At 35.4% G+C, this 11,843-nt stretch overlaps 3 protein-coding genes across 11 annotated transcripts in view; 2 read left to right on the top strand and 1 right to left on the bottom strand.

Moving 5' to 3' along the window:
* The first annotated feature begins 1,115 nt into the window (after nt 1-1,115).
* LOC105116093 (uncharacterized) lies at nt 1,116-6,262 on the top strand. Of its 7 annotated transcripts, none has more exons than XM_011013281.1 (6): nt 1,116-1,311; nt 2,101-2,267; nt 2,668-2,727; nt 2,865-4,696; nt 5,214-5,364; nt 5,457-6,262. In XM_011013281.1, the coding sequence occupies exons 4-6, from the start codon at nt 3,116-3,118 to the stop codon at nt 5,519-5,521; spliced, it is 1,797 nt and encodes a 598-aa protein (XP_011011583.1). In that variant the 5' UTR covers nt 1,116-1,311; nt 2,101-2,267; nt 2,668-2,727; nt 2,865-3,115; the 3' UTR covers nt 5,522-6,262. The 7 variants fall into 7 exon arrangements, with proteins under 7 accessions (XP_011011583.1, XP_011011585.1, XP_011011582.1 ...); XM_011013283.1 differs by having other exon boundaries at nt 2,880-4,696; XM_011013280.1 differs by having other exon boundaries at nt 2,101-2,727.
* Nucleotides 5,525-6,542, top strand: LOC105116094 (uncharacterized; the record flags this gene model as incomplete). The annotated part of the gene is made up of 2 exons (XM_011013287.1): nt 5,525-6,146; nt 6,349-6,542. Coding segments are annotated over 2 exons (816 nt in total), but the record flags the coding sequence as incomplete, so codon positions are not given.
* A 2,302-nt stretch (nt 6,543-8,844) lies between these two features.
* Nucleotides 8,845-11,843, bottom strand: part of LOC105116092 (LOW PSII ACCUMULATION-like protein) — a 3,227-nt gene continuing 228 nt past the window's right edge. The window contains exons 2-6 of one of the 3 annotated variants that reach the window (XM_011013279.1): nt 11,641-11,843; nt 10,676-11,248; nt 10,542-10,592; nt 9,892-10,060; nt 8,845-9,097 (exon numbers count right to left, since the gene is read on the bottom strand). In XM_011013279.1, coding sequence (XP_011011581.1) covers nt 9,919-10,060; nt 10,542-10,592; nt 10,676-11,248; nt 11,641-11,843 — 969 coding nt within the window. In that variant the 3' untranslated portion in view covers nt 8,845-9,097; nt 9,892-9,918. Of the gene's footprint in view, nt 9,154-9,744; nt 10,061-10,541; nt 10,593-10,675; nt 11,249-11,640 lie in introns of those variants that run through there. The other 2 variants (XM_011013278.1, XM_011013276.1) reach the window with 2 other exon arrangements.

The following is an 11,843-nucleotide window of genomic DNA, read 5'->3' on the forward strand; positions in this document are numbered from 1 at the left end:
TTCTTTCCTATTTTTTTGGCTATACCATTAGCTTTAAGAGAAATAATAGCCAAAACGGTCTGGCTATGTCAAGAAATGATGCAACCATTTTATTAAATTGAGCTAACTGTTCGTGGTTTTGAAAAAATACATATATTCAAATGTAAATCTTCTTTTATCTTATTAACTCCTTTTTTTATTATATCATAATTTCTATCACCTAGAATCGTTCCATAAATTTATACCGAAGCTCCCTTAACCTCTTCATCTTTTATTTGTATATGTTTTAACATGTTATAATAATCATTTACTCCATTTTTTTAATTATTATATTTCAGAAAAAATTAACTGAGAGTTTACAAAAACATTTTATAGTTACATACCATGAAGTCATATTTGTTGCGGCCATTGATTAAGATGGTGAATATGCTCTCGTACCCTTTGTTCATCTCCATGTTTTCATCTTTTAGCGGGTTCTTTCATTTCATGGTATCTTATCTTTTAATTTCTCTCGAATCATTGTTGATAATAAATGAAAAAACTTTAGGGTAATAAGTTATAATTGCTAGATACTTAAAAATACAAATACAAATAAAAAATAACAAGAATGCTCTATTATTAAAAATTAATAATATGAATATCATACATTCTTATGGCCGAGTATAAATTGCTAATATAGAAATTATTATATATTTAATTGTAATCTTTTTACACAAATACAAAACGTACTATAAAAAAGTTACTCGTGATTTAAATTCATTTCTTGAAAAAGCTCAATTGAATATCTTAAAAATATTTCGAAATGAAGGAGTGCATTTGACGAGTTATGTGTGTGTTATGAAGACCATAAATAGAAAAGGAAAGAAAAATTGAAGCTCGAACCAGGAATACTAAAAAGTCCAGGGGCAGTATATAAAATAAAGCCATTCAAAAATACCACAGTTATTTCCCCTCTCTCTCGCGGAATCGAAACACATAAATAAATCAGAATTAACAAAACTGATTTCAAGTCCGACAGTTCACTTTAAATTACTTGTGACTTAATTAATTCTATAGATTTAAAGACCATTTTCAGTGGATTTGAAATTTATAAAAATTAAACTAATAAATTAATTTTAGAGAGTAGAACTGACGAATTACACGGATTCACTTCACTACTCCTACGAGACGGTCAAGAGAGAAGAAATCGAAACACCAATCTCTATCTCTCTCCTCTCTGCTAAAATCTCGCGCTGTGCCTGTGACTTCATAACTCTAGAGCTAATTTTTTTCTCTTACATCCTGTCGAATCTCCGGTCACGTTCCACCGGAATGTCAGATTCTGGCAACCAGGTTTCTATCTTTGTCTCTCTTAAAAAGTACTTCTTCCTTTTTGTACCGTGTCAGCTGTAGCTCTTTTAGAGCACGCAATCACTCTTTCCTTTTTCTTTTTTTTTTCCTGTTTTATAGCCCTCAACTATTTGCTCTCCTCCTTCAATCTCTCCTCTTTTAACTCCTTTTGACTCTTTCCCCTTTGAATTGTTTCCTTTAAAAGAAAAGGGAAGCTTTTTTGGAAGCTGATTATCTTTAAAATTAAAATTTTTCTCTGGGTCTGTATTTTTGGATAAAAACCTGGACTGAACTGGTTTTAGTTTATTGTTGGTGTGATAATTGACCAAACATGAGAAGAGGGAATATTGTTTGCAGTGAAAGAGAGATTTGTCTTGTGTCTCAAGTCAAGGTAGCTTCTTTGTTTTGATTTCTTTTTACCTTCTTAACAAACGGTTTCTTTTTTTCTTCACTTAGGTTCCTGTGCCCAATTCCTTTGCTTTCACTCCATAAACAGAGATAAAAGGGGGGGATAGTTGCATAAAATCTTGATAAAACTGGGTGTCCTTTGGTTCTGATTGATTTTTGTTGCAGAGGGTTTTGCCTGATTTGAAGCAGCCAGCTACTTTCTTCATGTCTTTCCTACGTATTCATTGACAGGAATAGGATTTCGTCCTTTTTAGAAACCACCCGTTTTTTGTTTTCTATTTTTTGCTGCAATCATTTTTTACATCTCCGAACAGATATCTTGGTCTGGAGTTGGGGTTTCTGTTTCTTGTAAGGTCATAAACTGACAATTGAGATTTATTATAGGTGTTGAGATAGGATTCAGAACAGAGAGGCTCAAGTTTCCAGGATGCTTGGGCAGGATGGTCAATCTTTTTTATTTGAGCAAAGGGGTCGCTGGAAACAGGCTGCTCAAATCTGTTTAGTTAAACTCAACGTTTTCATGACAAGTAGCTGTTGCGAAGCTTTAATAGGTGTTGATTTTTAAGTTTTTGAACTAGTTCGCAATTTATTATGAGCGGCGATGAGCAATATAAAGGAGTCATCTACCATTATGTCTTGCATCGCATTCCATCTTTTCCAGCCGTTTTAGGATTTTAATTTTGCTTATTGTGGACGGTTTAACTCGATTCTTAGCTCTTGGACACGCGGTGGGAACAATTAGAATTTATCTTGTTTACAGGTGATGGTTAGGAACAATTACATTTCTGGCCTGACTGCATATAAAATGACATGTTCTATGCAGAAGCGCTCCATTCTAAACCGTCCTGTTTAGGATTCATGCTGGTTGTTTATATTTTCATATCGATGGTTGTGCATCATAAATTATATATCAAGCCAGCAGTTGTTGACATGGAGATGGTGGTTTGGCAGGATCTTCAATCTCAAGTAGTCGATCAGATGTGGCAAGGATGTTGAGTGCACTCTTTGGAGGTAAGACTGAGGATAAAATGTTAAAATATCGAGAATTTTTTATTTGTAATACTGACCATAGTCCAGTGAAGAGAGAGGTTTTTCTTAAGAACTTGTCTACATTTCTAACACTTGCATTATAATATACTACAATATAGCGTCCTGATCTGCTGATTGTATCTGAGTTGAGGAGAAGCTCCTCAAATAAGAGAGCGAATGTAACACTAGTAAAGACACTAATTGTGCCCCAGAAGGACACACCCCCCACCCCCCCGATACCCTTCCTCATCAGCAGCCTATCGCAGCTACAAGAAGAAGCCACTCTAGAGGTTATTCAAGGTGTTCTTTAAGTCACTCAGGGATACCTGTGGAGTCTTGGGATGAAGATCATAGTTTTTTGGACAAGCAGATGCCTTGTGAAGGCCACCCATGCCAGGAGGAAAGTGAATACAAAGATGTCTATGGAATCTGGCAGCAATCCAAAAGGACAATTCTGAGAGATAGCTCACCTCGGAAAGGAAATCACAATGGAAGCAAAATGATGGCTCATGTTCGCCTGAAGTTTATGGAGGCAAAACATCTGTCAACAGATGAAAAAGGCTGCCAGTCCAAAGAATGCCAAGATGCACTGGAAGTTTCAAGTTCCAATAAAGATTTATTCCTCAAGTTTCTGCAGGAACCAAATTCATTGTTCGCTCAACATCTGCATGATCTGCAATGTATGCCTCCATCTCCCGAGACAAGGCGCATCACTGTTCTGAGGCCTTTGAAGGAAAGATATGCAGGATCAGGGAAGAAGAGTGATAAACTGACAAAGAAACAGTCCCATACTGGTCAAGCTATTGGATGGGGAAAAAGTAATCTTGGATATTCTTCTGCCTTTTCCAATCAGAAGATTGATGAATATGTTGCTCAACCCACTCAAATAGTAGTATTGAAGCCTAGCCAAAGGAAGATCCATGATGTTAAGGCTTTGGTTTCACCATCACCATCACCACCAAGAATGTTACATTGTGAAGATTTTTATGATGAACCTGAAGATTTTGAGGGTCAAGAATCAAGAGAGGTGGCAAAGAAAATCACTCGGAATATGTGTGAAAACCTGATGGGCCACCAGAGAAATGAAACTCGTCTTTCTTCTGTGTATTCCAATGGCTATATTGGTGATGGTAGTTCAGTTAACAAATCAGAAAATGACTGTGCAGTGGGGAATCTCAGTGATACAGAAATCTTGTCACTGACATCTAGGCATTTATGTGATTACACCAGTAGGTTTGATAGCCCCTATTCCTCTTCCTCCTTCAGCTGTGCATCTTGTTCTCCAGAGTCATCTGTTTGCAGAGAAGCAAAGAAGCAACTTTCTGAAAGATGGACCATGATGGCATTGAATGGGAGAGCTCAAGAGCAAAAAACTGCCCAGAGAATCTCCAGCACTTTGGGACAGATGCTTGCAGTTTCAGATGCAAAAAAAATTGTGAGATCTAAGGAAGAGGTTAGTAATAAGGAACAAGAACCAAGAGGATCAATCTCTTGCATCCCTAGTCATTTAAATAAGGAAGACAGCACACCTGATTCTCCTAGAAGTCTTCTAAGGTCCAAATCAGTGCCTGTCTCGTCCATGGTTTATGATGCCAGGCTTAATGTTGAAGTTTCACACCCTGATGCTGGCAAAACTGAAGTTTTGAAGGAGCTGACAGAGGCAAAGATCATGAAATCTTCTCTGAAGGGGAAAGTTTCTAGTTTATTTTTCTCGAGGAACAAGAAACCAAGTAAAGATAAATATGTTGCATGTCAATCTAAAGATGAATCTCAGTCTGCCATCCTAGGGTCACCAGTTCCTCTTACTGAAAAAGTTGGTGATGATGCAGCTCAATGTTCTAATAACTGTGGCTTTGAAAAGCGTTTATCTCCTGTTTTACATGGATCAGCAAGCATAGCTTATCGAGATCTTATCAGCATGAGAACAAATCAAGGCATGGTTTCCCATCAGGTAGCTCTATCTTCTTTCTTTATGATTGCCCTGTTTTGTTCTTTCCTAGTCATACATGCTGCTATTGTTATTATTGATCAAGGGTATGTCTGCAATTAATAATGTATGGAAACATGATTGAGAGACACGAACACTATATTTCTTATTGAACAGAGTGAAATCCCAGCCTGTACTCCCTACCTCCTATAGTTTGTCAATTAATTAAAGTTGGGTTGGACTGTATGAGCTAAGTCATCCTGTGGGCTAGGAAAATGAGTTTGGGTTGGTTAATTCATTAATTTTTATGTGTGAACAAAACAGTACCAGTCTGTGCTTTGGCCATGCAGCTTGAAACACATCTAGATTTCTTGCTTATTGATTCTATTTCAAGTAATGGTAGCAATGTCGTACATTTGTTCTGGATTTATACTCCATAATTGTCTTCTTCCAGCTGAATATCATTTATTTATTTCTAATTGTCTGTTCAACTTGAACTTCCCATGAAACGACCTCATAATCTTGTAAAAGCTTTTTGCAGGGAGGGGTATCGGTAACAAAGCACTTGGTGCCTGTGACTATGAATGAGAATCAGGATCAGCCAAGACGTATCTCAGTTTTAGAACCCCCATTCGAAAAGGATGAAAACACAATTCTGGAGGCTTCTGGCATTATCAAGCCAGGTTATACAGGTAAATATCTCCTATTTTGGGACTTTCCGAGAAATTTCTTATGCATTTACCTAGTTCCTAGCCAGATCATATGAATTCTCTTTTTAATGCAGGAATAGAGGTGCCTCTCAAGTCTAATTTGATTGATAAATCGCCGCCAATAGAATCAGTGGCTTGAACCCTATCACAGGATGATTCCCGTGCAGAGACAGCTAGTCCTTATCCATTAAAGTCCTCTCCCTCTCCAGTCCCCTCGGGTGCTGAGGAAGATGAAAAGGACTGGTTTTTCTTGGTCCAAACTCTACTGACAACAGCTGGCCTTGATTCCGACCTGCAATTAGATTCATTTTTTGCCGGGGGGCATTCGCCCGGAAGCCCATTAGACTCATCATTGAGAGACAAATATGCTAACCTAAATGACAAGGAGCTTTTGCTCGAGGCAAAGCCACGATCAAATGGGAAACTTGTATTTGACTCTGTGAATGCAGCGCTAGTTGAAATCACAGGTCATGGATCAGGCAGGAGCACGAAGGCGGTGACTTGCAGTGGGGTTCAAAACTGGTTGGTAGAGGGTGCACAACCCCGGATAATTGACTACGTGTGGGCTCAGTTGAAGTCATGGTTTTGTAGTGATATGAGACGTACATTTGGGGACGGTGGGGACAGCAACAGCCTGGTGGTGGAGATGGTGGTAGGGAAAGGGTGGGTAGATAAGATGAGAGTGGAATTAGATAGCTTAGGGAACGAAATAGAAGGAAAGTTGCTGGATGAGCTTGTTGAGGAGGCTGTCCTTGATTTAACAGGTAGGGTGTGATGAGGCCTCTCTTTGACCTTCATTTCCTTTCCCTATTTGTTATAACTCTTCATTTCGCCTATTTATGCAATTGAATTCCAGCAATGCTGATCCTGCCTGCCTGCCCTTCTTTGCTTAACACTTGCAACACCTGCCTGAATTGGTAAATATTTTCTGTGTATTTTCCCTTGTTGATGATATCTCATGGATAAATAAATCAGCTGGTCTGGCAGACAAACGTTTCAAATCTACCTGCATCATCCATTGGTTTGATCACCAAAGGGCAAAGATGGGCCTCTATTGCCTTGTTCGTGATTGTTGGAGGTCCTACTATTCCTACGACTCAACTGTATTGTTGGTAAGGTTTCAAGAGAAGGTGTCGGTATTAAGATGTGTTTACGATTAATAATATATATATATATATGAATGACATACCGAAAACCGGTTATTAATGTTAATTAAATAGCAAAGTGAAATGCTAGTCTTTCTAATAAAAACAAAAATGGTTTTTTTTTTATTTTGTTTTAGAGGTTAATTCTAGTTGATAATAACAAAGGATTTTTATTTTTATATATTTATTATGTAAATATAATTTATTTATATAAAAGGAAAAAAAAATTAAAGATAAATTACAACAATCTCTTAAGTATTATGAAATTAAAAATAAAAATTAATTACTATTCTTTTTTTTTATTAAATGAAGTAAACAATTTAAGAAATAAGATAAGGTATTAATTAGAATTTAAGAAAATAATTTAAAGTAAAAAAAAAAACGAGGGAGAGGTTATTAATTAAAGTTACCAAAAAATTGAAAGTAAAAAAATAAAAATCAATTGTCTGCTAAACCAAGTTTGCATTCGTGGTCAAGCATAAAAAAGCTCATATGCACCTTGGCTTCGAACCCTCGACCTTTATGCTAGTGTAAGATTGAAGACCTATCACTTGAACTATTTTTTAATCACTTTAATGATCGGAAAATAGTTGTTCGAGTTTCTGAACTTTAAAAACAACTTAGTCATGAGACCTATTTCCAATTTTAAAACACTCTTTAAGCTCTCATCTCAAACACTTTTAAAATGATTAACTATTTCTTGATTGAGGTCATTAAATCTCATTCATTTTTTTTTTTAAGTTTATTATCTAAAATCTCTTATAAAGGTTATTATCTCTCATTCATTTTTTTTTTTTAAGTTTATTATCTAAAATCTCTTATAAGACTTTATATCATAAACATTATAAAAATAAGGCAACTATCATAATATATTTTTAGGTTATTCCATAATTTTTATCTTTTTCTTTTCAAAATAAAAAAATAAAAAAAAAAAATAATAGCAAGGAGACAGTGACATGGAAAAAGTTGGCTGAAGATGGATTTTGAATGTAGAGAAATCAAGTTGCAATTTTTATGGACTTAGGAGCCTAATTGTATGATATTATATATAAAACTAAAGAGACAATATAAATTCAAGTAATTAAATCATTATTGTACGAATTTGTATAAAACTTAATCTAAAAATATAATTAGATTTTCAATAGATCAAATTAAAGTTTAATTATGTTTAAAAATTAATTTGGATCCAATTAAAGGATTTAATTAGGTCCAAGAATGTAATTATACTTTAAATAGGTCAAGTTAATTTTATTAGGGGTTTAATTAGTGAAAAGTTAAGTTTTGGAGCCCAATTTGATCTTAATTGAAAATATTACAATTTTAAGAAACCAAACTTAATTTTTACAAAATCATTTGGTCCAAATCATAGGTAAGATCACAAGAAAAAAAAATTGGTGTCAATTAGAGGTTAAATAGAAGAAATTCAAAGTCAAGAACCATTTTGAAAAAGACACTGAACTCTTGGGACCTAATTGATTGGAATCAAGGATAAAATTAAAAAAAAATCAAAAGTTTAATACTTAGTTGAGAGTTGATTCGTATAAATCCAAAACCAAGAAAATTAAAAGTTTAATGCTCAGTTAAGGGTTGATTCATATAAATCCAAATCCAAGGATTAGAATGAAAAAGACGCTGAAATTCAGGGCTGAAATTAAAGTTTTTCAAGAATAAAATTGCATAAAATTAAAAGTTCAGGATTAATTTAAGATGCAATTAAAAAAAATTTAAAGACGGAGGACCAAAATGAACTTTGGCCAAATCCCTGAATTAAAATCCTAAAAATCAAAACAATGTCATTTTGACCAAACAATAAATAAAATAAAGGACAAATCAGACGACCTGTTGACTGGTCAATTATTCATCCTCTTCCTTTTCACTTGAAAAGACCGCTCAAAAAGTTATTTTTCAGAGGTCTTTAATGTTTTATCTATCAATCAAATTTGATAAAACTTCCATGAAAATGATAGCCTAACACTTGACCATAGCATGATATGGTTCTTTTCGGGTGTCAACAATCGTGATGTCGGCCCAAAAAAAATATATTTATAGAAATATAATAATGTTATTTGTAATCAACTAATTAGCTACAAAACATATTAAAATAATAGGTAATCTAACCAACCAGTCACATGCGAAAAATCGTAAATTTGTATTGTAGAGTTGATTATATGTGGAATTGTTCAAACAAGTTCTGGTAATAATTAAGAAATCATGACAGGAAAAAACTCAATAATCAATACACGGAGTTAGCAACAAATAGGATTATATTCTCCAGTTAAAGAGAAAGTAAAGAATATCCATATCACAATATATGCCATACTAGAAGACCAGAAAAGCTTTGCTTTAAGTTATGTCAATACAATGACATAGGTTCAGGGAAGAAAATCAGAATCCAGAAATGCAAATCAAAAGCTTACACAGGGATCGATACTATCACTACAAATTTATTGCTCCAAGTGATAAGCTCCCTCGCAAGTTGTCGGCAGAGAGACTTTCAGAAATGTATGCAGTATTATGTGAAATGAAAATCCATTCAAAGGTACTGTCCAGCCCTTTGGGAAGAAAAAACACTTGTAGAATCCAAAGAACAAATTAGTTATAGTGCTGAGTTGTGACACGGGATTTACTGACACGGACAAAAAAAAGTATTAATTAAATTTTGAGTAGAAAAATGTCTATACTATGATTTCCCAGCACATAACCTAAGCTAACCATTGCGTTTTCTAGACTAAGGTAATTATATTCATCTCCAGTTCCTAAAGTTCGCTTTCTTTTCTTTCAAAAGAACAACAATCATTTACTCTCGTGTTACCATAAAGAAATGCACAGGAAGTCATAGCGATGAACTTCTTCACACTACACAGTTCAAAATATTTTGAGAAGATAAATAGGTCAACAGCATCGAGAGGGAAAAAAAGGTTTAGGCCAAATTTGTTTGGACACAGAGAGGGAGGAGAACAATTAATATTAGTTGTGAAGGATTGAATATAAATATTGCTTCTAGGCAGTACAAATGATAAAATTTTGCAATTGATTGACAACTGAAAAATGTATGAACCATTAGTATTGATATTTACGAGCAATAACTGATCTCCTGCTCTACTTCATTATTTTTTTGAAGGGGTAATCAAATATTTTTTTATGGAGACAATTGACAATAGGGCATGAAATTTGCAATTAGCATGGAGATAATGTACTCTACAGAAAATAGTAATCAGCAATGACCCGAAGGAGGGTCAAGGTTATGAAAAAAGGATGAATTATATAGTAATAAAAAATAAAATGTAATTTCTTCAATTCAAAACAAACTAAGACAACTTTAGCAAAGACTGGAGGACCTATAACAATCAAATAAGAAACTAACCTGCAGTTGCTGGAAAACTAAGACTATCTAAAGAACTCTTCCATCCATGCCATCAAGAAGACCTGACCACATTCCCTTTGCTGGTGGTAGTTGGGCGACAAAAGCATTCCAAGGGGGATAACCAACACCACTTCCACGGACACGGCCATCCATGCGCAGAGACAAATACCTGTAGAACATAATGTACTCGGAAAAGTTAGGAATATTCCTAACGCAAGCTTTATATCAACTTCTACATATAAATAAAGGAAAAACATCATGTTAAGGATAACACCCATATAAAAAGATTTTATGTTGAGAAGATGACAATATTTCACTATAATTGGAACCGTGGACTCTCAACTCTAATCCCAAAGTACGCCCTATCCTCATTTCGCACAACTTTTGTTTTCCCACAAACACACACATAGTACGTTACAAGTTGGAAAAAACAATCCTAAACCCAATATGATGAGCTTATACAGTTAGGATTTGTTAAGGTGTAATTGATGCCGCATCTTTAACACTAGAGAACTGATTTCTTAAAGCATGCTTCATATTCTCACAACCATGTGAAATAGTGAAATGTAAAATTACAGAATTGATTTGCAAGAATTAATCCTTGCATTTTCCTGCACAAGAAAAAGGCAAGTAAATGGAAGAATACATACACAGGAGATTCAGGGGAGACGCCAGCCAGCTTCTTCTGTTCATCTAACCAGCTGTAATTTGTTGTGTGTGGAATGAGAATGAGTGAGCACAAAATTCGAGAAGAAACAAACATTTTTCTGACACGATTTCTTACTTGGACCATTCAGAAACGTAGATAGGGGCCAACTGCCAGAGTCTCTTCCTCTTGGTGGTAAGCTCCTTCATCTCCTCACCTTCGTCAAACTCAAAACTAGGTAAATTCCCATTTGAAGCAAATGGAACCACAAGCACCCCTCTATCCAAAAGGCTCTGTGTGAAAGGCTCACTAAGTTTATAAGATTCTAAAATGAAAGGTGCAGGGCCAGCACAGATTACAAGTCGAGCAACACCCCTCAAAGAGCTCACAGAAATGATCTTCTTTTCATCCACACGGAGCTTAAGATTTGAAAGGTTTTCCTCTCTTGACAGCCTAGCCAGTTGTACATTTTTAGCTTTGTTCTCCCTGTAATATAGGAATGCGAAGATAGCTGCTGCTCCAATGTCTATGCCCAGACCTTTCAGTATCTCCGGTACTTCAGCTGCTCTCGATGGATTTGCTAGAGCAGCAATCAGTCGTGTGGTTGCTATTAATCCTCCCAAAGCACCACTTGCAATAAAAGCAAGGTAGAAAAACATCCGGACAGACCGAAATGGAGATAGAACTTCACTCCTTATCTTGGCTGTAGAACTGAAGAACAAAGGAAATAGTGATTACAAGGAACCCTCAATTGTAAAAAAAAAAAAGACACTATCTTGGCTGTAGAACTGAAGAACAAAGGAAATAGTGATTACAAGGAACCCTCAATTGTAAAAAAAAAAAAAAGACTCTGACAGCTGAAGCATTGAATAGGAAAAAAAAGTATGAGAGGAACTGAGAATATTCTTTAACAAACTTAATTCCATGGACAAACGCGTAAAAGTCAAGCACATTGCAATACATTCAGCTGTCTGTCTTCCTATGCAGATCAACCAATCAATATTTGTCAGCTTTCACCCTTAAACTATTTCAATTCATGGTCTAATTTTTCAATTCAAGATACAACGTACAACAAAAAAAAAATTGAAAAAAGGAGAACCCACCTGACTTCATTAGACGGAGAGGGTTTGTTGGCAGCAGAGCAGGTGATGGTGGAAGTGGAACAACTTTGCCTCTTGCAGCTTAGCATGTGTTGTGTTAAATTATGATCAATACAAGAGAACAGTGCACCGTTTCTGTGATTGCCAATTTGGTATTTGTAGCTGTTGTGATGATAGAAGTTAAGGGGTCCAGCCATGTTGTAGGG

This window comes from Populus euphratica, unplaced genomic scaffold (assembly GCF_000495115.2).
Source record: "Populus euphratica unplaced genomic scaffold, PopEup_1.0 scaffold842.1, whole genome shotgun sequence".
NCBI lineage: Eukaryota > Viridiplantae > Streptophyta > Magnoliopsida > Malpighiales > Salicaceae > Populus > Populus euphratica.

Bases quoted from the DNA above. Each gene is read 5' to 3' on its own strand.
- LOC105116093 (XM_011013280.1), top strand. From the start codon at position 3,116: ATGCCTTGTGAAGGCCACCCATGCCAGGAGGAAAGTGAATACAAAGAT. The intron at 4,697-5,213 runs GTAGCTCTATCT...AGCTTTTTGCAG, and splicing joins AAGGCATGGTTTCCCATCAG to GGAGGGGTATCGGTAACAAA. The intron at 5,365-5,456 runs GTAAATATCTCC...TTTTTAATGCAG, and splicing joins TATCAAGCCAGGTTATACAG to GAATAGAGGTGCCTCTCAAG.